Source organism: Pipistrellus kuhlii, unplaced genomic scaffold, assembly GCF_014108245.1.
Source record: "Pipistrellus kuhlii isolate mPipKuh1 unplaced genomic scaffold, mPipKuh1.p scaffold_m20_p_9, whole genome shotgun sequence".
In the NCBI taxonomy this organism is placed as follows: Eukaryota; Metazoa; Chordata; class Mammalia; order Chiroptera; family Vespertilionidae; genus Pipistrellus; species Pipistrellus kuhlii.
Genome location: NW_023425595.1, coordinates 54,194,267 through 54,219,848, shown reverse-complemented (window position 1 = coordinate 54,219,848; position 25,582 = coordinate 54,194,267). Strand labels below are relative to the sequence as shown.

Here is a 25,582-nt window from a genome sequence, read left to right as displayed (position 1 = left end):
TTGTTTCCCACCCAGGCTTTGAACTGGGAGAGATATAAAAACAAAAAGTTAATATGGAGGTCGGGTCATCACCTCTAAGACTGATAGGGTTCAGGGTTGATGACATGATTTTAAGTCATTAACCAATGGGCTCAGCAATATTGAACTCCTAGAATTAGGCAGACATATCTTCAAATTTCCAAACAATAATGGTCAGGACAGTCCTCCCCTAAGAGGGGTATGGCAGCATGTGCCTGACCATGTGATATTTCTCCATGTGAATTCAGAGGAGAATTCACAAGGAAAGGAGGACAGAGCTGAGCTAGGTATGCTCAGTAATCCATCCCAAGTCAACAATCTGATAAGTCATTCCATTGCCCCAGGAAGAAAGCGACTAAGGATGGAAATAGGTCCAGTGATTTGCCTAGGGGAAATCCCTTCTTGTAGAAACATGAAGTTGGAAAAATAGACTTTCTCTGTATACTTACTTTAAACCCTCTGATAAGTAATCAGTTAACACGTTCATTGTCATCTCTACCAGTTAGTGGCTATATCACATAAGGATTTTTTTTTAATTAACTTGTGTATCTCTTTTACCATTTAATTATAGTTTTTAATATATAGAATTTTATAAAGTTAAAGTGATCTGTCTGTTTATATGTAGTACTTATATTCAAAGCACTATGTATATGTTCGCAGCAAGTAAACAAAGACACATTTATAATAACATTTTTCCTTTTTATTACACATTGTTTTTTTGCATTTTTCTTATGATGCTTTCTTAATTGGGTTTTTGATAACCTAACATAGTAATATATAGTAATTATATCAGGTCATCAAAATTTAATAAATGAATAATTGCTCTTTTTTATGATAAAAATAGACTTGAGTGACCCATAAAATTACTTCAGTAAGTTTAAATAACTACAAGTATTTCACTAGCTCCAAATCACATAATAGTCTATATAATAAAAGGATAATATGCTAATTAGGATGGATGTTCATCAGGACAAAGCCCCAGCAGCTGTGAGGCCCAGGTCTCAGGCAGCCATGGGCTCAGGCAGCCACCGCAGCCAGAAGTGGCAGCAGCAGTGGGGTGATGGGGGCAGCACCTTCCCCTGATCAGCCTGGTCGCCTTCCACAGAGGGAGGCATGACTGCAGCAGAGCCTAAGCCATCAGTAGGACATATCTGGAGGGCTCCCTCTGAGAAGTGTCAAGCTGGGCTGAGGGGACACCCTCCCTCCCCCCCCCCCCCGTAGTGCACGAATTTTCATGCATCGTTATTATAGTTCATGTTATTATAGTTTAATATTAAATAATAAATGCTACCATTTATTTAATATCAACTACTTTCTAAAAAGGGAATGTAGGTTGATGTATTGAATTCTCACAACAGATGAAAGTGATAGAAGTGGTATTATCTCATTTTCAAGGATGGGAAAATAAAGACTAAGAGAAGTTAAATAATTTGTCCTAGCCTTTCTAGTCTATCTATTGGAATTTTTATATTATACATACTGTGACTGTAGTTTGAGCTCTTAACCATTATGATATTCTCTTATGGAAAATTGCCAATAAACCAACTAGGAGGGTCATTTTCTCAATAAATTCACAAGCTCAAATATACCTGATGCTTAAAGAAGCCCTCTAAGATAATTCCATTGGGAACTTAAGTAAACAACTTAAAGAAACTCACCATAACTCATATCTTCTTTTTTTCCTAGCCAGGATAAAGTGGGACCCCTCTGATCCTCAAATTATATCTGAAGGTCTTTATGCAATTGCTGTGGTTTTAAGTTTCTCCAGAATAGCTTATATCTTACCAGCAAATGAAAGCTTTGGGCCTCTGCAGATATCACTTGGAAGGACAGTAAAAGACATCTTCAAGTTCATGGTCATCTTCATCATGGTGTTTGTGGCCTTCATGATTGGAATGTTCAACCTCTACTCCTACTACATTGGTGCAAAACAAAATGAAGCCTTTACCACGTATGTGATCCCAGATGTTTTGATGATGGTGATTATAGATTAGATAAGTATGAGCTTAAATGATTACAGATTAAATAAATGGTGTGTAAAACAAAACGAGACCCTCACAATGTATATGTTCTCAAATGTTTTGATGGTGAAGATTGCAGAGTAAATTAATGTTGGCTTAACAGAGTTTGTACATGTTTATGGCATAAATAGTACTTTGATCTTCCTCTTCAGTGAAAAGAGATTTGTAAATGAGTTGAAAGAACTAAAAAATATAAGCACCTTCCTAATATAAAGGAATAATAGCTAACATGTTTAGAGCTAGGTGCTGTAATAGGATTTTGTTATCTCCATTTCACAAAAAGAGGAAACTGAGGTTCAGAAAAGCTAAATACCTTGCTGTATGTTGTTGCACCGCTGCCAGCATTTGGAAAAGCTGGGACGTAACCCTTTGTCCACTGACTTCAGCATCTGTGCTCTTAACTGCTGGGGTGCTGACCGTGAGCACTGCTGCTTTCCTAATTTAATTTCTCAGATCATATTGAGATCTGAGTTACCAACAGGGACAAGAGTGTTTTTGGCTTATGTTCACCATAGACGCATGTTTTTGTTAAGTTTTTTAATAAAGAAGGTTTGGAATTGATTACACAAATATTAGGTTCTCGGTGTCACAATTGGAAGCATCACCTGCAACATCACCTATTGTTACCCATATTTTTGTGAAGTGCAGTTTATCAGAGAAATGAAACCACCTTGGTTAAACAAATGGGCTTAGCTTTGCTCAATAATTAGACCGAAAGCAATGAAATACCTGCCAAGACATGTTAGTGATTTTGGTAATAAAAGGCTGCTATGCCAATTGACCAAACTGCAGAATGACCAGTTGCTTTGATGCGCACTGACCACCAGAGAGCAGACACTCAATGCAGGAACTGCCCCCTGGTGGTCAGTGTGCTCCCAACAAGGGGGGTGTTGCTCAGCCAGAATCTGGGCTCACAGGTGGTGAGGGCAGTGATGGTGGTAAGAGCCACTCCTTGCCTTCACAGCAGTGCTAAGGTTGTCTGCTGACTTAGGACTGTGAGAGGGCACAGGCCGGGCTGAAGGACATTCCTGAGTACATGAATTTCATGCACCAGGCCTCTAGTATATATATCAATATAATAGTGTATGTTTATATTGTCATATTTTCCTTAAGACACATATTGTTATATACTATTTATTGCACATAAGTGGAAGTATAGATGAACAGGAAACTTAAAGGGGCTCTAACAAATTGAACGGTTATTATTAAGTAATACATTTGATACTTCCATTGCCAAAGCTATGGACTATTTAAATGTTAACATTTGTTAATGTTATGAAGTTGTGTTAATACCATTTATTGAGTATTTATTATGTGCCAGATATTGTGCTATATGCTTTGTATGCACAATATTATCTTATTCTTGTAACAATCCTGGAAATAAAAGTTATTGTTCCCATTTTATGGAGAAAAAAAAAACAGGTTTAGGGAAATATTTTTTCATGAATACCTAATATTGATAATTTGCAAAAACATTAAGTTAACTCACTTTTATTATGGTACCACTGTCAGTTATTTATATACTTTATTATTTCCTTTCCCTATTTTTCCCCCTACCAGAGTCGAGGAGAGTTTTAAGACACTGTTCTGGGCTATATTTGGACTTTCTGAAGTGAAATCAGTAGTCATCAACTATAATCACAAATTCATTGAAAACATCGGTTATGTTCTTTATGGCGTCTATAACGTTACAATGGTCATTGTTTTGCTAAACATGTTAATTGCAATGATCAACAGTTCATTCCAGGAGATTGAGGTATAATCTGTACACCTTTGTGTATTCTGTGCCTACATGTTTTAACTATTCTGGGGATCCACTCAGCATTGGTGATGAAAATCCAGACTTCTTTCCCTCCTTTGTTCTTTCCCTATTTTATATAATTGTTTGGCCGGTAAGCTAGAGACTTTTAACTCTTTCTTCCAAGTGTAACATCAGTGGGTGTGTTGGGGCAGTAAGACATGAGGAGGAGAAACACTGTCTGATTCTTCATTGTTAAAAAATTTAGAACTGCTATATCAGTTTTAAGTTATATTTTATTCAAAAATATATTGCTCTGAATACCACTGCTATCCAAATCTTCTTGTATGTTTTTTTAAATCCTCACTCAAGTACACTTTTCCATTGATTTTAGAGAGAGTGAAAAGGAGGGAAGAGAGAGAGAAACATCAATGTGTGTGAGAGAGCGACACAAATTGGTTGCCTCCTGCCCTGACCAGTAAGTGATCTTGACTGAGAATCAAACCCGGGACCCTTCAGTGTATGGATTGGTGCTCTAACCACAGGTATGCACAAACAAGGGTCTCCAAATCTTTTTGAGTGAGGTTCATAATTGACCTTTTCTCAAATTTAGAGTGATTATAATTTTTTATTTCAGAAACCACAGCCTGTGAGTTAATCAAATAAGTCTTTTGTTATAGAATAAAAGAGTAACTAATTTTTATAATACTTTTTAGAAAATACATTTATACATTTCAATGTATTTGTAAACACATGCAAGTTTTGAAACCTGTAGTTCTTTTAGCCTGATAAAATGTTAGAGATAGTTAGGAGAGTGTGTGAGTAGAACCAACCTTTGAAAAAGTCTTGGAGCAGTCTTTGGGGTCTGGGAGGTGTGCAGGCGTTATTGCCTTAGCAAGGCACACAGTGTTGGAAATATCCCAGTAAATTTGTTTATGTATCTTCTTGCTGAACTGTCATGTGTGCTTGTATAGGATGATGCCGATGTGGAATGGAAATTTGCAAGGGCCAAGCTTTGGTTTTCCTACTTTGAGGAGGGAAGGACTCTTCCTGTTCCCTTCAACCTGGTGCCAAGTCCGAAGTCCCTGTTTTATCTCTTACTGAAGCTTAAGAAATGGATTTCCAAGCTGTTCCGATGTCATAAAAAGGGTTTCCAGGAGGATACTGAGATGAACAAGGTAATTGGACTTGATAATTGTTTATTATATTTTAAAATGCTGTTGCTATTTTTTTTTTGAAATATGTTTTATTTTTTTAGAAAGAGAGGAAGGGAGACAGAGAGAAACATTGATGGCTGCTTCCTTCACGCCTCCTACAGGGGATCAAGCCCACAACATGGGCATGTTTCCTGACTGGGAATCAAACCAGTGACTGCCTGGTGCATGGGTTGATGATCAACCAACTGAGCCACAATGGCCCGGACAAATACTATGGCTGTTATAACTACTGAAAAAAGAAACAGTCCATTATAACATGTCCATTTATTCCTTATGTAGTCAGTTAGCCAATCATGTTCCTTTGGCTAATGTCTGTTTCACAGGAGCACATTGGACATGTCCTGCTTAAAAGGAATATAAAACAAGTTCATGAAATGTAACTAAAATAATGTAATACATTATTTGGAGCAGATACTGAAAGGGAGAGCTTTTCTGGGGCCCATTTTTGCACTTGTGGCCATATTTCTCTTACTCACCTTCAATTTATATAGCTAGGCAAAGCAACAGGAGCTGGTTATGACTTGGGGGAATTTGACTCTTAAGTAACTTCATTGGAAAGTTGAGAAAGCAGCTGCTCACCTGCACTGTGGGAGGCTAGGCTTGCAGTAAGCAGTTCAGGAAAGAAAGATGTGAGGGTACTCATTGGAAACAATGATCCTGTGAGGCAATGCAATCTCAGGAGACCATAAAAGAGGTATATTACTTAGATGAAGGGCTAGGAAGATCACAGTGTGCTCAGAAATCTTTAGAGAACATGTGGAATGTTGTATATAATTGTGTGTGTCGGGGGTAGGAGTTCTTACTCTACACAAAAACCTCTACCACTGGGAGGACTAGAGGCATCCAGAGGAGGAGTACCTACATGGGGTCAGGTTTGAATAGGGTGTCAGATGATGGCGAATTCAGGAACTGTCTATTTCACTGGAAGAAGGAGGTCTGGAGGGGAGCATGAATATCTTTTAAATTCTCACTTTTGACTAGGAAGTACAATTGTTTTGTTTCTGTCCCTTCAAAAATGGGAAGAGAGGCAATAGATGAAAGTTGCAAATACTTCAATTTTAGGCCTATGTAAAAACAAACTTGTAACAAAATCTGCCCAGCAGGGTTGTGGCCTGTCTTATGAAGTAATAAGCCTCCTATCACTGAAAGTAATTCATATGCCGGACAACCAACATTATAGTACATATAGGAGATCTTCTTGGCTTAACTGACACTGGGTGGTCAGTTAAGCCAAGTGTGTAAAAGTTCCTGGCAATTATATTTTATCATTGAATAAAAAGAAATTCTAATCCCTGCTCCATTTGCTACTTGAGGTTCTCAAGTGAATAATAAACTCTCTGAGTGCTAATTTTCTCAACTGATATAATAAAGGTTATATCTACATTACGAAGATCAAAACAAATCAATATGCAAAAGTGCTTTGAGAATGCCAAATTATTTTGTGTTAGAATTTTGGAAAAAATACACCATTTATGCCATTTTTCCAGATGTATAACATAGAGCATAGTGGATTGAGCAGCAAAAATTTTCTTTACTTTATAACATTATGATTAGAATTGCAATCTGAGAGAATACAATGTGCAAAGGAAATGTCTAAGCACTTACCAAAAGGAAGACTCCAATAAGAGTATTTTTCTCCTACTGAAATTTGCTAGAGGGTTAGACCAAATGGCCTTTAAAATATGGAATAAAGAAAAAGTAAAACTGGCTTTGTAATCCCAAATCTGAAATTAGCAATTATGCTCACTTTATTATCTTATCTTTAAAAGAGAAACGAAGAAAAGAAATTTGAGATTTTGGGAAGTCATGAAGACCTTCCAAAATTATCACTTGACAGAAAACAGGTAAGATCATCTTTAAAAATATGAAGTCATGCATAGGCTTATCTTTTCAGGGAAAAACATACATGTTCAGAAGCAATTTTAAGAAACAGAAATTAGACACATTAAAGAATTTAACTATTTTTAACAATGCCCAGAGAATCTGTCACCGAGAGCTCGAAATAAAACTATGTTCACATAATCAACAAAAAGAATTATGTGCTTACTTAAGATATATTAGACACATATTTCTTATGGAGGATGGGATATAAGGATGATGTAAAGGAGAAAGGAGAAACTTAAAAGGAAGCCAACAGGGACTGTTGGAGACAGGATTAAACTAGCGGCAGGCAGCTGAGGTGGAGAGGATGCCCAGCCAGAATAGCCTCCTCATTTGTCAGTAATCAAGAAGCTGTCGGAAAAGGTACCAAGGGAATTCAATGGTGGCTGTTGTTCTTGGCCCAGTTCACAATGAGCAATGTGCTTCAGATACGTGCTCTCTCATTTGGAGTGGCAGAACCCCCAATGATAGGGACATTTGCTACCTTCTTGTCTCGTGCACATAGAGGTGCAAGAAATGCTTATTGAGCCAAAACCAGTTTGGCTAAGTGGATAGAGCATCGGTCTGTGGACTGAAAGGTCCCAGGTTCCATTCCGGTCAAGGGCATGTCCATTGGTTGCAGACACATTCCCGGTAGGGGGTGTGCAGGAGGCAGCTGGTCAATGTGTCTAGCTCTTTATCCCTCTCCCTTCCTCTCTGTAAAAAAGCAATAAAATATAGTTTAAAAAAAAGAAAATAAAAAAGAAATGCTTATTGATACTGGGAAATTATACATGGGTTAATTGGGGGAAGGCCAATGTATCAGAAGGATTTGCATGCAGTTGGACGTAAAAAACCAAATCACGGTATTTTTACAAGATAGTTGTTTTCCTCCTACTACTTAACCCTCCAGAGGTGAGCATTACAGGGCTGTTGCCCTGGAGGGTCTCATTGATTTTCTTGGATTTTTTTTGTGGTAGTGAGATGCAAGATGACAGTTTCACTTTCAGCCACCACACCCACTTTTAGATAGGAAGAAGGAATAAAGGCAAAGGAAAAGGGGAGCATGCCAGCTGACTGCCACCACTCTCAGAGGTGCTCCCAGTGACTCCTGTTATATCTCACTTGCCAAAACTATGTTACAGTGTGTCTCCAGGGGATACAAATGTCAAAGAGGAGGCTTCTTTTGTTTTGTTTTTATACTAGGTTTCCTCCACCAACACAGTAAGAATATTCATTGGTATTGATATAGTAAGAACATGGAACTAAGTATATAACAGATTGGGATCTCATCACATCTCTGCCTTTTTAGCAATTCCTTAACTTCTATGCACTTCCGTTTCCTCATCAATAAAATAGGGATGATCAAGTTACACAAACCCATCACACAAGACTGTTAGGAGGATTACAATGGTACTTCATAAATTACAAACACTATGCAAGTGTAAAGTACTTGTCATGGAGAAGTGGCTCTTTTGGTTATTTGGGTATAGGTAATTCAATAAAAATTTTGCAAAACCAGGTCAGCAACATGGAGCAGACCTGCAGGTGTGTATACCGTGTGCATCAGTCTACATGCAGTACAGACATGTTATTTTAGCATCATAGATCTGTTCATGCTATTTGGAGTCAGACGTGGCAATTAAAAAAAAAAAAATCAGTTACATGCCGAAACTGGTTTGGCTCAGTGGATAGAGCGTCGGTCTGTGGACTGAAGGGTCCCAGGTTCGATTCCGGTCAAGGGCATGTACCTTGGTTGCGGGCACATCCCCAGTAGGGGGTGTGCAGGAGGCAGCTGGTCGATGTTTCTCTCTCACTGATGTTTCTAGCTTTCTATCCCTCTCACTTCCTCTCTGTAAAAAATCAATAAAATATATTTTAAAAAAATCAGTTGCATATCCAGGAACTCTAATCCTTGAACTTTTAATCAAGTCAGAGGCTGTCATTTTTTTTTCTTTTAATCTTCAGCTGAGGAATTCCCCCCCATTGACTTTTAGAGAGAGTGGAAGGGAGGAAGAGAGAAAGAGAGAGATCAATGCTAGAGAGACACATTAATTGATTGCTGCACTGGGACTGGTGGTCCAACCTGCAAGCCAGGTATGTGGCCTCGACCAGGAATTGAACTCATGACCCTTGGGTGTGAGGGGCCGACACCAACTACCGAAAAGCCACCGGCCAGGGCAGAGGCTGTCTTTCTAATCCTGTGGCAAAACAATCACTGAAAGGAGTGGTTTCGATTTGTCACTTTCCCCAGGGCCACCTCTCTGGGTGAGTGTGTACAGGTTCCCAGCTCGCTGCAGGCCTGGGAGTTACAGTCTCTGGGCCTGAGGCCTGGAAACTGGTATTTTAGTAAGACCCCAGGAGCTTGGGATGCTCCTCAGGGTGTGGGAATCACTGAGTCTTTCATTCCCTTGAATAACTTAGTCGTGAGCTTGGACATGTCAGTAAAAAGTGGTATTTGTAAAGTATCTCCAAAATAAATTAACTGGATTAAAGCTAACCGTGAAATAGGCTTAAAGCCATGGGGCAGATAGTTATGACTTTTGTATAATAATAACAGCTACTGACACTTGTAGAACACCTACTGTATGCCAAGCTACTTAGTCTATGTGCCTTATCTCTATAATCATCACGTTAGGTTGATTATAGGAGGTTGGTGATACTATTTCCCCTAGTTTATACATGAAGAATGTGAGGGTTAGTGGAGGTGAACTGACTTGCCCAAAGTCCCATTTCAGACAAGTGGCAAAGCCAGAATGCAAACTCACATCTACTTGATTCCAAAGCAGGAGGCTTCCAGGCTCTGTACCCGTGGCTTCATTTCACATCTGCATTTCCTGCTGCTAACTCATATACTGCCTGTACCTTTAAGTTCATGGTTTTGCTCCTGGCCTCGGGCATTTCAGCTGTGGGGGACGGAAGACCCTCAGAACTGTTGCTATGTCCGACTACATCATAATTTCCAATGACTGGATGAAGCTTACTTGTTCCTCTTAATAAATTATAAACAAGGTATTGAGTGTTCCTCACTCTGATAGCACAAAGAGTTGAGAAATGTTAATAAATGAATTCTTAGAAAATCAAACAGAGAGAAAACATAAAGAATATAGGAAATGTGGTAGAAGGTGTTTTTAAAAAGAGAGGCAATGAGTCATTCAGAATTAAAGTGTGGCTTAGTGGTTGAGCATCGAACCAGGCGATCACACACAGTTCCATGCCCTGTCAGGGCACATGCCCAGGTTGCAGACTCAGAGTGGCATGTGAGGGAGGCAGCAGATCAATGATTCTTTCTCTTTCATAACTGATGTTTCTACCGCTCCTTCTCTTTTCCTCTCTGTAATCGACAAAAAATATAATTTAAAAAAAGAATTGGAGTGTGCAGTGTCCACCAGCTTCCCCTCCCACTCCCATCACATCGTATTTATTAATATGATCTATACTCATCCAGATCCCTAAGGCTTGAATGTTATTCATATTAAAAATTGAACTCTCTTGACTTTCCAGTTTATTTCATTAGTGTACATAGAAACAATTATAAGTTAGAATTTTCTGCCACCAAGTGGTAATAATGCTTCTTTGCACATTGGGTAAGTTCCTCCTTACATATTATTTTTTGTATCATTCCATTTTAACATGTGTTGATTGCATATCTGCTATGTATTTAGAAATGGATTAGAATTTTTTTCTTAAAACCGTTTATTTGTATCCAAATTCATGTCTCAGATTTAGAGCAGAACGAGTCACATAAAAATGTTCTAAATAACTTTATAAATGTTTAGTCATATACCACTTCACCATATCCGTGGTTCCCAATCAGGGGTGGTTTTGCCCGCCCCAACCCCCTCTGGTATCCCCAGGGTGCATTTGTAATAGAGACATTTTTGGCTGTCACAACCAGAGAGGGTGACTGTTCCTGGCCTAGAGTGGGTTAGAGGGTATGGATGCTGCTAAACATTCTGCAGTACACAGAAAGCCCCCACAATAAAGAACCTTCTAGCCAAAGCATCAAAAACATCTCCATTGAGAAACCTGGAACTCAGTCCACTGCCCTCACACCTGGGAGAGCTGTTAGGCCGAAACTGTATGAACACACTGTAGCTCCAGTCATTGGCTCTTCAAGATCTTCCCTCTGGGGAATCCACAATCATACCCATTCTTAAGTGAACAGAGTGTACTGTTTTCTGTTCTCCTGGTATTGCTCCTTCCTCTGTATCACCCAGTGTGTTACTTAGCAAAGCATCTGTCTATGGCTTAAAATTAATTCACTGTGTTTTAGACGTATCTTTATCATGGAGTTGAACTGCAGCCTAATGGTTCACAAACCCAGATAGTTTTGTATGTGCTGTGTGTAGCAAGGTGTCCAGAAAACCATGTGGGGTCCAGTAGGGACCCTGTAACACATCTTCTTTCACTTATTTCACCAACCAGCAATGTTGAGCACTTGCCATCTGCTGGACAGTGCTGGCACGAGGGACGTTGGGATGAACTAAAAAGTCCATCCTTCTATACAGCCTAGAGAATGCAGACAATACACATGGAACTAAGCCAGAGAAATAATAATTGTAAGTCGTGAAGTGTGTTTTGAAGGAAACAACCGAGAACTATTTTTCATGGGGTGGGCAAGAGAAGCTTTCTGATAAGCCTATGTTTTAAGCAAAAATCCAATAGGTGAGCCATGGCTAGTGTGGCTCAGGTGGTTGGGTATTGTCCTGTGTACCATTGGGTTTCTGGTTCAGTTACTGACCATGGCATATGCTCAGGTTGCAGGCTCCATCCCAGTAAGGGGCATGCAAGAGGCAGCTGGTAAATGTTTTGCTCTCACATTGATGATTTTCTTTCTCTCTCCCTTCCCTTCCTCTTTCTCTAAATATCAGTAAAAATATTTTTAAAAAATTCAAAGGTGAGAGAGAGCTAGTCATCAAGGTAAAGATCCAGGAAGAGGGTTTTAGGATTTGGAGACAGCAAACACAAAAGCTGTAAATTATAAAACAGCAAATGAAAGAAGTCTTGTCTGACATTATTATAATAAGGGTTTTTTTTTGCTTTTTTTTTTTTTTTTTTTTTTTTTAAAAAAGGATTATCTTCAAGGGCATGGTGTATCATGGGGCTGCCTTAATTGGGGATGATTTGGCATATCAAGTATCAAGGACCACACATTTACCTTAAAAAAATCTATAGGAAGCAATTTTTTTTTTAATTTCCATTAACACCTATGGATGTACTGGTAGTCTCTAATTAAAAAATGAGCATCAGCCTTAACGGGTTTGGCTCAGTGGACAGTGTCGACCTGCTAACTAAAGGGTCCCAGGTTTGATTCTGGTCAAGGGCATGTATCTTGGTTTGGGGCACATCCCCAGTGCAGGAAGCAGCTGATTGATGTTTCTAACTCTCCTTCTCCCTTCCTCTCTCTAAAAAATCAATAAAATATATTTTAAAAAATGCCTGCTTATTCTGATTAGAAAAGTGGTGTGTGTTTTTTTAATGAGCATTAAATTAATGATTTTCAGAGGTTGTGAATTCATGAATAGGTGGGAAAGGATGTGCAAAGATTCCATTTGTATGGGTCTTTTCCCTCCAGTTATGACACCTGTCCTTACTCTCAATGTTTCATCATAAAAACAGAAAAGTGAGCTTGAACCTAGCCACCGCATTTAATGATGTTTGTAAGGTATAAATTACACTTTGAAAGCCAGAAATAATTATGGCATTATGAAAAATGAATAATTATATTACTGAAAAATAAACTATATATTAAAATTATATTATTAAAATTGGCTTAAGCTTGCATACATTTTACACGTTCATTCATTAGAAGACCTTGAAGGACTACAGAGGTTACCAGATCACCCCTTCATTGTGAGAAGAGTTTCAGCACCTTGCCTAAGTCCCACAGCTAACTCTTAGCAGAACCAGATTTGCATCTCGAGGTCTCTATCAAGTGCTCTTAAGAATTTAAGCTGCCTCTCTTTGGCCAATTTGGTCGATTGTATAATTTTATCCTAATGTTCTTCAAAGTAAATATAACATAAGGATACACTTTGCTGATATTTTTAGAGGGGGTGAAGAAAAAAGAAAATAGCTTTGTGGGGGGGGGGAATGCTATCTCTACTATCAAAATTACAAATTGTTTTTCATGGATTTTGTCAGCCTTGTGATATTTTCTTATTACTGTAATTCAGCTAGACCATAATTGGTTACATTCTTCGTTAGAACCCATCATGTAGCACAGGGCCTTACATATAGAAGACATTTAATACATGCTTGTTCTATGGATGAATGTGTACATAGCTGTTTTAATTCAGTGTGCAGGCATTTAAAGATCAAAGCTGTAATACTTTCAGCAATAAGGATGGATGTTTAAAAATAAAAATAACGATTAAAGTATTGAAGTCAAGGATTTTAATCGAGTCATATTGAGCTGTATATATAGCAACTTAGATGTCATTGAGAAATATCTTTGAAGACAATCTTAAAGTTTCTCATCCCCTGTAAACATACAAATTTGGAGCTACTCTGTTCAACTTGGGTTTCCTTGCATTTTGTAAAATCATTTTTTTTTTCTCTTTAGAAAGTGAGTTGAAAAGTTTTTTAATCTTCCTCTTAGCATGTTAACATGGTTTGTTAAAATCTTTATTGGAGATTGCTTTCTTTGTTATTTGCCCATTCAAGCAAGTATATTACTTGAAAAGTGCTTCCCAAGTTGGATACTATCCAGATCCTAAAATTTAAGTAGATTAATTAGTAAATTCTATCCCACAGCAGTCTCATCCTGGCATTTCTCAGGAGCCCAGCACATCCCACTGCAGCGTGGGTGTTTTACTCAGTCAGGATTTCTGAGGGTCATCACCATTATTTCTCCAACTCGTTTGCCTCTTCCGCTGTCACAGATGTATCTGTGGGAAGGTTAAAACGTGGTTCTCATGGCAACATGATTGATGCACAAAGGCTAAACAACTCCTCGGGTGACCTCTAATAGCCACTGAGAGACTGAACACACCTTATGTGTCTGTGTTTGTCTTGGCAGATAGAACAATAAGCAAGTGAAGTTACAATGGTACGATATGTGTGTAACATATAAAACTTTAGTTCATTTATATGACTAATAAATCTAATCACATTTTTAAAAACGTAGATAAGAATCAATTTCTTTTTTTTTTTTTTTTCAAATTGCAGCTTGAGCATAGTAAAGAATCAAGTTTAAGAAGTTCAGAAGATTTCCAGTTAAATAATTTCAGTAATCCTCCAAGGCAGTATCAGGTAAACATGAATTTTTAAGGAATGAGATTATTAATTGATGAAATATAGAATCTCAAACTATGCAATTCTTTAAGTGAAAATTATATTTTTCTCAATATCAAAATAATGCATTCATTCAACAAGTATTTACTGAGTAACTACCCTGTGCCAGGTACTTACTAAGTACTGGAAATACAAGGGTAAACAAAATAGATGAAGCCATAGCATCATGGAGCTTAGAGTCTTCATGCTCATTGTAAAAAGTCTATCTTTATTAAAATCATGAAGAGGAGAGTAAAATCCACCTCCAACCCTATCATTGAGGAATAAAGATTACTTACTTTTACTGAATATTTTGCCAGATGATTATATACATGAGCATAATTTTACATTGATTAATATTATTATATAAATGTATGTATAATATATAAATGAATTAATAATACTTATATGTTGAGCAATAGTTTTTAATTTCATAAAACATATTCATAATTATTTTAATGGATATATAATATTCACTTATACAAATATATGATAATTTATTAAAATAATCCCTACCCTGGCCTGTGTGATTCGCTTGGTTGGAAAATTGTCCCAAACACCAAAAGGTGATGAGTTCAATCCCTGGTTGGGGTGCATGTGGAAGATAACCCATTGTTGTTTCTTTTTCACATCATTTCCCGCCCCCCTTCTCTCAAATCAATTTAAAAAAACAAAACCCTGGCTGGTATGGGTCAGTGGGTTGGGCACTGTCCCATATAGCAAAAGGTTGCTGCTTTAGTACCTGGTCAGGGCACATGCCCGAGTTCTGAGCTCCAGTATCCTGTGATGTTTCACTCTCACATCAATGTTTCTCTCTCTCCCTCTTTCTTTCTCTCTAAAATATCAATAAATATATTATATTTTTTAAATAAAGAAATTTAGAATAATCCCTTACTGATATACATGTAAGGGTTTATTTTTCTACTATTATGTAACATTAACATGAATATATTTATCCATGGACCCAATTACACCATTGGAATAAGTTCTTGAAAGTGGAATTTTCCTGTCTACCATTTCCTTTTGGAGTCAGGTAATTTAGTAATATCTTCACTCAGGACTTCCTACACATGTGCTGAGCCTCCTACTTTTCATGAAAAGTATGTAGTAAACACACATTCTTATGGAAGAAGCCCTGGTACTGAAGGAATGATTACATTGAAACTGGCCATTCATGAATTAGAAAGCACAAAATCAAAGCTGGTTAAATCTTTTAGTAAGGGAAGGGGGGAAAACATGAGTTTTCCCTCATTTGCTTAATTTTCCATTTCCACCTGCAATGCTGCATACTTTTAATCTATCCATTGAAAGGCGGTGTCTTGCCCTAATACTTCTCAAATAAAATACAAGCAATGAATCAAGAATTAGATGTTTGTTCAGAACTTGCTCTTTTTTGCAGAATTAATTTTTGACTCATTAATTCAGGTGATATATGCATTCTCTGGCAGGTAAATCATCTTCATCTTTGATAGTGATCACCTTTAATGTGCTTGGTAAAGAGACAATGACTCAAGTTTATTCCAAATGAGAGATTTGTCATCAACATAAAGCTTAGATGGATTTCTTTTCTCTTTCTAGAAAATAATGAAGAGGCTCATTAAAAGATATGTTCTGAAAGCCCAGATCGATAAGGAAAGTGACGAAGTAAATGAAGGTGAGCCAGGGTATGGGCTGGATGCAGAGCCGGGGGGTGGGGGAGGGGTAGGAGGGAAGGGCTTGGGAAGAGTGAGCTTCAATAACAGACTATGGGTTCTCACCACTTATCCATACCAGTAAGGTCTCAGGCAGCAGGATGTTTCTGCACAGTTCAGGGCAGATGCCGCTAGTTAGGTAAATAAGGATTGTTTTTATGGGGGCTTGGAGGGAGGAGGAAGTGGTTAGGAAAGGTAAGGGGCTGTTCCTCCCAAACCCCAATACACTTGCAACCAGTATTTTCCTTTAATTTATTCTCAGAGTACAGTAAATTATAAATTGGCTATAATTTAAAAAATATATATTTTATTTATTTTCTTACAGAGAGGAAGAGAGAGGATAGAGAGTTAGAAACATCGATGAGAGAGAGTCATCCATCAGCTGCCTCTTGCACACCCCCTATTGGGGATGTGCCCACAACATGCCCTTGACCAGAATCGAACCCAGGACCCTTCAGTCCTCAGGCTGACGTTCTATTCACTGAGCCAAACCGTTTTCGGCTATAATTTTTTTCTATAATTTTTTCATTACCTGAAATATGTAGCTGACAAATAGAAACCTGCTGGTTACTTCCTTCGGAAGGATTCAACATACAGATATGCATGGAGTTGAGACTGATTTCACTCCACCCCAGAATGGCTATTACTCTGCATTACGTAGTGACGGGACACTTGTCACTCTTGTGTTTTTTTGTTTTTGTTTTTTCAAAGGGGAACTGAAGGAAATTAAACAGGACATCTCAAGTCTCCGCTATGAACTCCTGGAAGAAAAAACTCAGAATTCAGAAGATCTAGCAGAACTGATTAGAAAACTCGGGGAGAAATTATCATTGGGACCAAAGCAAGAGGACAGCAAGAGATAATGCAAAGACTTCCCTAAAAAAATCCATATTTATTTGTCCACTTGAAACCATATTATTCTCTGATGTAGTTTTTTAAAAGCCAATGTGACCACCTTTTAAATGAGAAAATGTTCAAAGATAACTTGGGTCATGCTGTCATCTAGTTCCCTAACATTTGATATTTTTCATGGGTAAATGTCACCATTCGGGCTGAAGAGTGCAGATTACAGTGGAATTTCTGCCAGTCGTTTGGTGCTTGTTTTATAAACTGCTTTCTTAGGTGTAACTTGCGATGGTGTGATTGCTGCATAGCGTCTGCCCGGAGATCAGCTGGCAGGGCCATGTCCCCTGACGGTGATTTCAGGCATCTCCTGGCTTGCTCTGCAGATCCCCTGTAATCTAAAGGAAAAGCCATCTGTGACCATTAGGGAATGCTGTTTAATCACCGATCCTGCTTAGCCCCTACCGAATACGATTGATAATGTCTGTGCGAAAGGGGGTTAAATCTTTCCTGTACTTTTTGACTCATCTCTTTGAAAACATTATATTTACCGGTGAAAAAGTACTTCCTCCACTGAACCCTGGAAACATGCCTCAGGTGTGAGTGTGTGTGTGTGTGTGTGTGTGTGTGTGTGTGTGTGTAGGAAATGCTCACCCTATTTTCTTTCGCAATTGATAGATACCCTCTAAAGCTCTTTACATTATAATTTTTGGTTGTGACTAAACAATCGTGGTCATTCAGTCCAGTGATAGCACCATTTTGGGCCATTTCTGAGGGCCTTTGCAGGTGAATTCCCAGATTGGGCATCAAATAGAAAGAAACAAAAAAGTGCTGAAGGAACTTGCAAATACGTATCTCTTATTGTCGTTATGTGCTACTCTCCTCTCAAAATATATCACACAGAAGGTTGCATTCTGAGTATTCACCAGAAGGTTCTTACTGACGGAGGATGTGAGGCAGCAGCTAAAACAAGGAGAAGAGAACTGAAGGGTCATCCATTCAATTTGGAAGAGGCTGCCAATATTTAGAGGATGCTGGGCACTCAAACTCAATGTGGAAGGGCTTCAAATGCAAAAATGCAACTTAATTTTCAAACGAAAATGTCACAGAAAATCTATTCCGCCCCAAATTTGACGGGACTTTAATCAAAGGACTTTTATGTAACCAGCAGAAAATACAGCTTCCATTTTGTATTCAGTGGTTTTGTATTTGTGGGGATTATTTATTAAGTTATTTCCTGACACAGAAAAGGTCTGTTTTCAAATGTTTCGTGACAATATTGGAATCAGAAGTTGCAAAAAATCAACCTCATACCAAATGCATTATCGGCTAATTAAAATAATCCAACATCCACAAAGCTTGTGTTATGCATGCGTGTGCCCAGAGTCAGCAGATTTTCTTCAGAGGGCAGCTGGATTGGCACCTCTTCTTAAGTCTTTTTCATTGGAAGATGAGTAGAGCACCCCACCATCTTCTCAAAAATGTTCTAGAGAGATTAACTGAAGGCACAGTGTCAATGGATCTTCATGAACATGACTGACCCTCATACGTGTCAAGACCCCTGGTTTTAAGTCCTGTTTTCACATGGCAGTCAGATTAACCTTTAGAAATAAAGTGAGTAGAAAGTGGAGATGTAAAACATTTTCCCAGAGGAATTTGATGATAACACCTATTCACAAGTCACAAAAAGCTTTCATTGCAGGAATGTTTATACAACCGAGTAAATAGCTAGAGAAACTGACCAGCTGTGGGATGGTTTTGTTCTCATATGAGTATCTTTTGATGGATAATCAATTTATGCAATGTAAGTGAATTATAGTGATACTGATTCATGGTTTTCAAACTTCATGAAAATGATGCATTGAGTTGCCACATTATTCAATGGTAAGGGGTATTATATCTACTCAAAAAGTATTTCTATCTAATAAAGATGGAATATGCTAATTGACCATCACATCCTCACAAATATGGCGGCGCCCAGTCCCCTAAGCCCCACTGGGGCAGCAGGCGCGTGCCATAGCTGGGCCTGCACCCAGGCAGGTCTGGCTGCTCTGCACATCCGCCTCCAGAGTCCCCCAGTCCTCTCAGCCCCCCAGCCACCTAGGGCCAGCCTGAGGCACAGGCAAATCTTGGATGGTGGCTGCCTAGCCACCCAGGGCCACCCAAGGCTCAGGTAACCAAGGCTTGTGCTGCCAACAGTGGCAGGAGCAGAGATATAATGGGGCATCATCTTCCCCTGATCGCTGGGTTGCCTCCTACCCCTGAGGGTTCTCGGGCTGTGAGAGGGGACATTCCGGGCTGAGGGACACCCCTTTTCAGGGCATGAATTTTCATATACCAGACCTCTAGTCCTATCTAATAAAGATGGAATATGCAAATTGACTGTAACTCCACAACAAATATGGTAGCACCCATAGCCAATAAGGAGAGAATATGCAAATTGCATATTTCCGCAACAAGGCAAGAAGCGGAAAGGTGGCTTCAGCCAGAGCAAAGGTGGTGCTAGCAGCAGGGGAAGGAAGGCCTATTCTTGCACAAATTTTTGGGCATCAGGCCTCTAGTATACTCATAATAATCATAGTATTCCCCAAGTATAATGTTATTTAGGGCATTGCAGTAAAAATCAGAGAAAATTTGGTATGTATAGACTCTAAGAATTTCTCCTTTCTTCAGTTTCCTGTGTCCGTGCTATAAGCATAGGCTTCTCTCACTGATGACCTGTTGGAACAGTGTATGATTAGTGGACAGACAGTCATGTCCTCTAGCACAGGCTCAGGACAAAGTGAATTTTGCTTTCCTAAATCATTCGAGAAAACCTTGGTGATGACATTCAGGAAGTGACTTTTGGGCTTTGCTGCTCTGCATTTTGTCCCGATCATTGTCCATGAAAATAGACTTTTATGTCACTATAAGAACAATCTCAGACCAAAGTCAGTTCAGGTGTCATTGTGTCTCAGCCTGAGAAGCGATGGGTAGTGCTGTGCTTTCGTGTTAACCTTTCCAGTATGCTGTGAGTCAGCCATCTGACATTTACCCTCCACTCTCTCTCAGAAAATGGAGTGCCCTGAAAATCATTGGAAAAGGTCAAATTTTAGCATTGCCTTATATTTCAAAAAAATGTTAATGTCATATTGCTGCTACTATCTGTTGACATTTAAAAGAACATATACACAAATAAATGCATACATAGTTTGTCAGAATGTAGAATATATATTATATGCATGTTTTATATATATAAAAGCAAAGAATTCTTCAAAGCATTGCTATAATCCCAGGGAAAAACATTATGCTGCAAATATATATTTTTTGTTTATTTTTTCACCTGCCCTTTCCTTTTTAATTTCAATGATTTCAACTTCTTTCTAGTCTCTATATAATATCTACCTCTTCTGTTAAGTTCTTTAAAGCCTAGCAGTCTAGAATCTGGAGCCAGAACATGTGGGCTTGAATCCAAGCTCTAGCAGTTATCAGCTGGACAATCTTCACTAAGTTTCTTAACCTTTCTGTGCCTCATTATTCTACAGGTAAAAGACCAGCGTCATCTCCCATGTAGAGTTTTGGTAAGATGAAATGAGTTAATACACCTTAGGGTCAGAAAATAGGGCTCAGTATATGCCAGCAAACACCTAATGTTAGCAATTGTAGAGAAAGAATGTGACTCTCAAATTCCCTTTTCCGCTCTGTCTTAAACCTCATAAAATCTAGTGCGATTTGGGTCTCAACTCATGTTTCTCTGATTAATTGATACATAGTGTTTGAAACACTGTTTTTAAAAAGGATTCCAGGGTCCTGACAGGGTCAGTGGGGCAGAATGAAATTGAGACAATTAACAATGCTTGCCACAGACATGGAAAGTTGCTTCTTAGGCGGTATACTTGCCCTCATTCTTGAAGAAAATGAACCATCTTTGAATGCTATTTGGGAAAATTTCAAGACATTTATTACTTTTGATTGTAATATCCTTATATCATTTTATAATTGTATCATAAGATGATTTGGGGCAGGTACTATATTAGACCCCACTCATAAAATTTTTATTTAATACCTATTGTAGTTATTTCAATGTGCTGGGTAATGCCAGTAGCAGTACTAGAAACAGAATACAAGTCGTTGATTTATAAGCCACAGACCTAATTCATACAAGCTGGGACCATAAGGCCTATTTTCATTTAGTCACCCCAGATAGCTAGCTATACAATGCTTGAGAAGAGATTCTTCAACATCCTCAAGGGGGAAAGTGAAGCCTGGACTACCTTGTTAGGTTTAGTTTGCCTGCTACAGTTTGTGGTGTCATCTTATTTTTTAGAGGATGTACCAAACCCGTGTAAGAAAGTTTGGGTACTGCCTAGTCATTGAGTAGTTTCTACATGATAAGGGTAAGCAACTTAACTCATTCATTTCATACTTTTTTAGAATATATATATAATTTTTTAGAGAGGAAGGGGGAGAGAGAAAGATGAGAGAGAATCATTGATAGCTAACTTCTATACATCCCCTCCCAGGGATTGAGCCCACAACCCGAGCTTGTGCCCTGACCAGGAACCGAACTGTGACCTCCTGGTTCATAGGTTGATGCTCAACCATGGAGCCACACTGGCTGGCCATACTTTTGTTTAATAAGAAATGTATCCTTTGACTCAAGAAGTTAAAGTAAGTAATGAATTAACCGCTTGCCAGTTTTTCTTTATTAATTCAATATTGGGTCTAGCCTGTCAATTTTCCTCACAGACATGATCAGCCATCATTCATGATTGGCTAATAGGAGAGTTAACCCCTTGGCTGGTGGCAGGAGTTCATTTATCCTCATTATTGAGGAAGATACAGACACTGTCCACTATATTGGTTCTTTCTGATGTTGTCCAGTCTGAGACCTAATTCCTTTTCCTCATAAATCCCCAACTCAGTGGGGTCTGGCCCTGAGATGTGAATAAGCTTTTCTCTCTTAAACCAATGACTTCTGACTTCAGAGCTCAGAGAGGTTTTTGTGAGAGGAGCAGTTAAGGCACTTGATGGCCAAATGTTGTTTGTGGTTGATAAAAGCACTTACTGTGTCACAGAATCAGAAAATATTTTTTGTAAACTTTCTCCCTAAGCTCCAGAGTGCTGAGGTTGTGTCATTGTGGGCAAGAAAAGACTTCTTCCAGCCATTCACTCACACCCAGTGTTAGAGAAAGACTCCAGACTTTGACTGGCTGCAGCCAAGGAGACAATCAACATCATCTCATTCCTCCACCACGTAGGGGCCAGGCCTGCAGCCTGCTGGCATTTTACAATATGTCATCAAAATGCCAAAAATGGTCACACCCAGTGCATGATCAGAAAGTTAATGCAGTGCTCAGTGGGTTCTGGCCTGTGCTTTACAAGAGCAGTAGTCCTTGTGGCTTCCATCCCAATGGCTTTTATGCATCTCCACGCCCAAGGGAGCTCCTGGGACTTTATGGCTGCCCAGCAGTACATGATTGATTCAATCCTTTTCTTAAGATGCAAGTACAATCAGAACACAGTTCCTATCCTCAAAGAGCTTTCAGCCAGACACAGGAGTTAGTCATGTAGCCTATCAGTGCTGTAGAAGCCCCAGAAGGAGCAACAGAGGGATGGATGGTGTGGGTAGTTTGGAGGGTGGGGGGCAGATGTATTTCAAGCCAGAGAGGCTTCCGGTTGGAAGTAACATGCATTTGGAGAAACCTGCTGAAGGATTGTTACCCCCCAACCCCCACCCCGACAACAATGTGGCCTGCAGCTTGTCTTCACTGTCTTCTTGTTTGTTTTGTTTGTTTCTGTTCATTCTCACCTGAGGATATCATTTCCATTGATTTTCAGAGACAGTGGGAAAGGAGGGAAGAGACAGAGAGAAAGAAATATCAATGCGAAAAGACACACTGATTGGTTGCTTCCCCCACATACCCTGACCTGGGCTGGGGATTGAGCCTGCAACAGAAGTGCATGCCCTTAACCCCAATTAAACCCATGACCCTTCAGTCTGCAGGCCTATGCTCTATCCACTAAGCCAGACTGGGTAGGGCTTCATGGCACTGTCTTAAATGAAGTTCCTCATGCCCAGTTGGTGTGGCTCAGTGCTTGAGGGTCAACCTATGAACCAGGAAGTCACGGTTTGATTCCCAGTCAGAGCACGTGCCTGGGTTTCAGGTTCCATCCCCAGAGCAGGGCACCCAAACCCAGGAGTGGAGTTCTACCCCTTAGGGTTGTCCTGAGCTAGGAATCATTAAGTCTACCCTCTACCAAAACCTCATTTACAACTAATGGGAAGAGAGCAAATATCTACCCAGCCTTTGACTGGTCTCCTAGAAAGAGATATTCTGAGGGTCCTCTGCCCATTTTAGCTTTTTCCACTCATTATTCCTCCTTCATTCTCTTTTAAAAATGGTGATATTGTGAAATGATCACACCGTAAGTCTAATTAACCTCTGTCACCATATATAGTAATAGTTTTTTTTTTCTTATAAGAACTTTTAAAGTCTTCCCTTAGCAATTTTCAGATATACAATGCAGCATTGTTAACTATAATCATCATGCTATACATTAAAATGGGCTCTTTCTGTTCCCATTATGCCTGGCTGCTGGTCAAACCACACGGTGTTCTAACTGGACCGGGGAGGTCGCACTGACCCAGTCCAGGCAGGCTGATGACAGGGCCTGCCAGGAGCCAGGCAGGAGGGCCCAGTCTGCTGGTGCTGACATCACGTGGCCACATGGCTCAGACAAATGCCCATAGAAGGCCTCGAAGACAGACCTGGAGGAGACCCCCACGCTGCCACTTGCTGTTTGAGCTGGGAGCAACGTTGACCCTTTCTGTAGCCCATTTTCCTCCTCGGCTGTTCAAAATCGCTCTCTCATGAGGTCAACTGAGGATCCATGAGAACATGTACAAGAGCACTTGACCTTTGGCGGTCTTACAGTTGAGCATCTCTCTCACTAATTGAGTTCCTCAGACATCTTTTACCTCTTGTCTGCCCAGACACCCAACACAATTTTGAGAGGCCATTTATGCCTGCAAATAACCTCAGAACAAGCCCCCGGATGTGCATCTGGGCCAATAAAGACCAGGCCGAGGTACTTACACCCCAATCTTGTCCCTAGTCCTTGGGAAATCAGCATCCTAAGGTTTGCCTTCAAACTCCACATATATGTTGCCTTCAACATTTGGCTGCTCTCTCATGGGGCCAGAGCCTCAGGCTGGCCTTTGTTTTCTCACACCCTAAGGTCCTGATGGGAGGGGCCTAGTCACTGTGCTCCCAATCTTATGCTCATTCCTCCAAGTCAGTTGGGTGACCACCCCTCAGGTAGGAAAGACTATTGCTAAGTTTTAAACACATTGGCACTCGGAAAGCCGGCCAGACTAGAACCTCAGCCTTGAGGTGTGAGCCCCTTTGTGTTCCGGACGGATCAGCTCCTGGAGCTTCTGTGCCCTCAGTTACGGTGCTGAGAACACAAGCCCAGCACATTGCTGTACAACAAATCGGCACCGAGGGCCCTGCGTGTGCTGGGCTCTGTGTGGGGGATGAGCACAGGGATGCCGGCCTCCCCCTGGGTTTTGCACCTGGAAGGGACGGCAGACTAAGCAAAATAAGCAAGTGGAGCACATGGTGTGTCAGAAGGCAGAATGTGCTACCCATGAAAATAAAGAGGTGAGGGAGGTGCAATTTTAGAGTGGTCAGAAAAGGCTTACAGGAGAAGGAGAAGGAGAAGGAGAAGGAGAAGGAGAAGGAGAAGGAGAAGGAGAAGGAGAAGGAGAAGAAGAAGGAGAAGGAGAAGGAGAAGGAGAAGGAGAAGGAGAAGGAGAAGGAGAAGGAGAAGGAGAAGGAGAAGGAGAAGGAGAAGGAGAAGGAGAAGGAGAAGGAGAAGGAGAAGGAGAAGGAGCAGTGGAGGTAAGGGAGGGGGCTAAGCAGATGTGTGGGGAGAATGCTCTAGGCTAGACCAGCCTGAGTACAAAGACATTGAGGAGGGAGCATGTTTGGTGTGCTGGAGGAGAAGAGGAGGAGAGTGGGCATGGGGCAGGGGGAGGTTGGGGGAGAGCAAGAGGAGAGGAGATCAGACAGGAAGCCAGCCCTGGACCTGTGGTGGTGGAGGGCCTGGAAGGCGCCGGCTGTGGCTTTTACTCGGAATAAAACGGGAAGTCATAGCAGGCTTTTTTCTTAAATGTTTTTATTGATTTCAGAGTGAAAGGGAGAGGGAGGGAGGGACGGAGGGAGAGAGAGAGAGAGAGAGAGAGAGAGAGAGAGAGAGAGAGAGAGAGAGAGAGAGAGAGAGAGAGGGAGAATATCAGTGATGAGAGAGAAGAAGCATTGACGGCTGCCTCCTGCAGGACCCTTCCTGGGGATGGAGCCTGCAACCCGGGGCTGTGCCCTGACCAGGAATTGAACTTCGACCTCCTGGTTCATTAGTCAACACTCAACCACTGAGCCACACTGGCTGGGCCTCATAGCAGGATCTTGAAGTTAGTGGAAGCAAGACTGTTCTCCAGTGGCTTGCTTCTTCTTCTCATTTCCCCAGCTGAGCCCTTTCTTTCTGATCTCAGCCTTACCATCATCCCCTGAATGGCAGTTTGCTGAGCAGTTGTTGGGAGCATCAGAACATCTTGTCAAAGGCCTGCAAGGTCATGTTCTCTGCAAACCTTTGCTCTTGACCTATCTGCAGGAACAGAACTGGATCAATCACACCCATTTGTTATGTCTCTGGTCATAGCTACACTCCTTCCACTCTGCCTCATTCCTGTGAGCTTATAGATGAATCTTTCTTTCTCCTCTTTCCTCCATCCTTTCCCCACAATTCTCTAGAAATGGACTATTTTGCCCCTAACCTGTCCTGAAACTGGCACAGCCTCAAGCTAGTGACAGATACCAAAGTGCCTGGTGATTAATGGAATGATCCCGTGCCCTCCTCTCTGCCCATTTCTAA

At 40.2% G+C, this 25,582-nt stretch overlaps 1 protein-coding gene across 3 annotated transcripts in view; it reads left to right on the top strand.

Annotated features, from left to right (window-relative positions):
* Positions 1-18,019, top strand: part of TRPC6 (transient receptor potential cation channel subfamily C member 6) — a 91,002-nt gene extending 72,983 nt beyond the window's left edge. For 2 of the 3 annotated variants that reach the window (XM_045577662.1, XM_036427091.2), the window contains 7 exons: positions 1,705-1,969; positions 3,600-3,795; positions 4,752-4,955; positions 6,764-6,838; positions 14,028-14,111; positions 15,711-15,786; positions 16,535-18,019. In XM_045577662.1, coding sequence (XP_045433618.1) covers positions 1,705-1,969; positions 3,600-3,795; positions 4,752-4,955; positions 6,764-6,838; positions 14,028-14,111; positions 15,711-15,786; positions 16,535-16,686 — 1,052 coding nt within the window. In that variant the 3' untranslated portion in view covers positions 16,687-18,019. The remainder of the gene's footprint in view (positions 1-1,704; positions 1,970-3,599; positions 3,796-4,751; positions 4,956-6,763; positions 6,839-14,027; positions 14,112-15,710; positions 15,787-16,534) is intronic. The other variant, XM_045577661.1, reaches the window with a different exon arrangement.
* Positions 18,020-25,582: the final 7,563 nt, after the last annotated feature.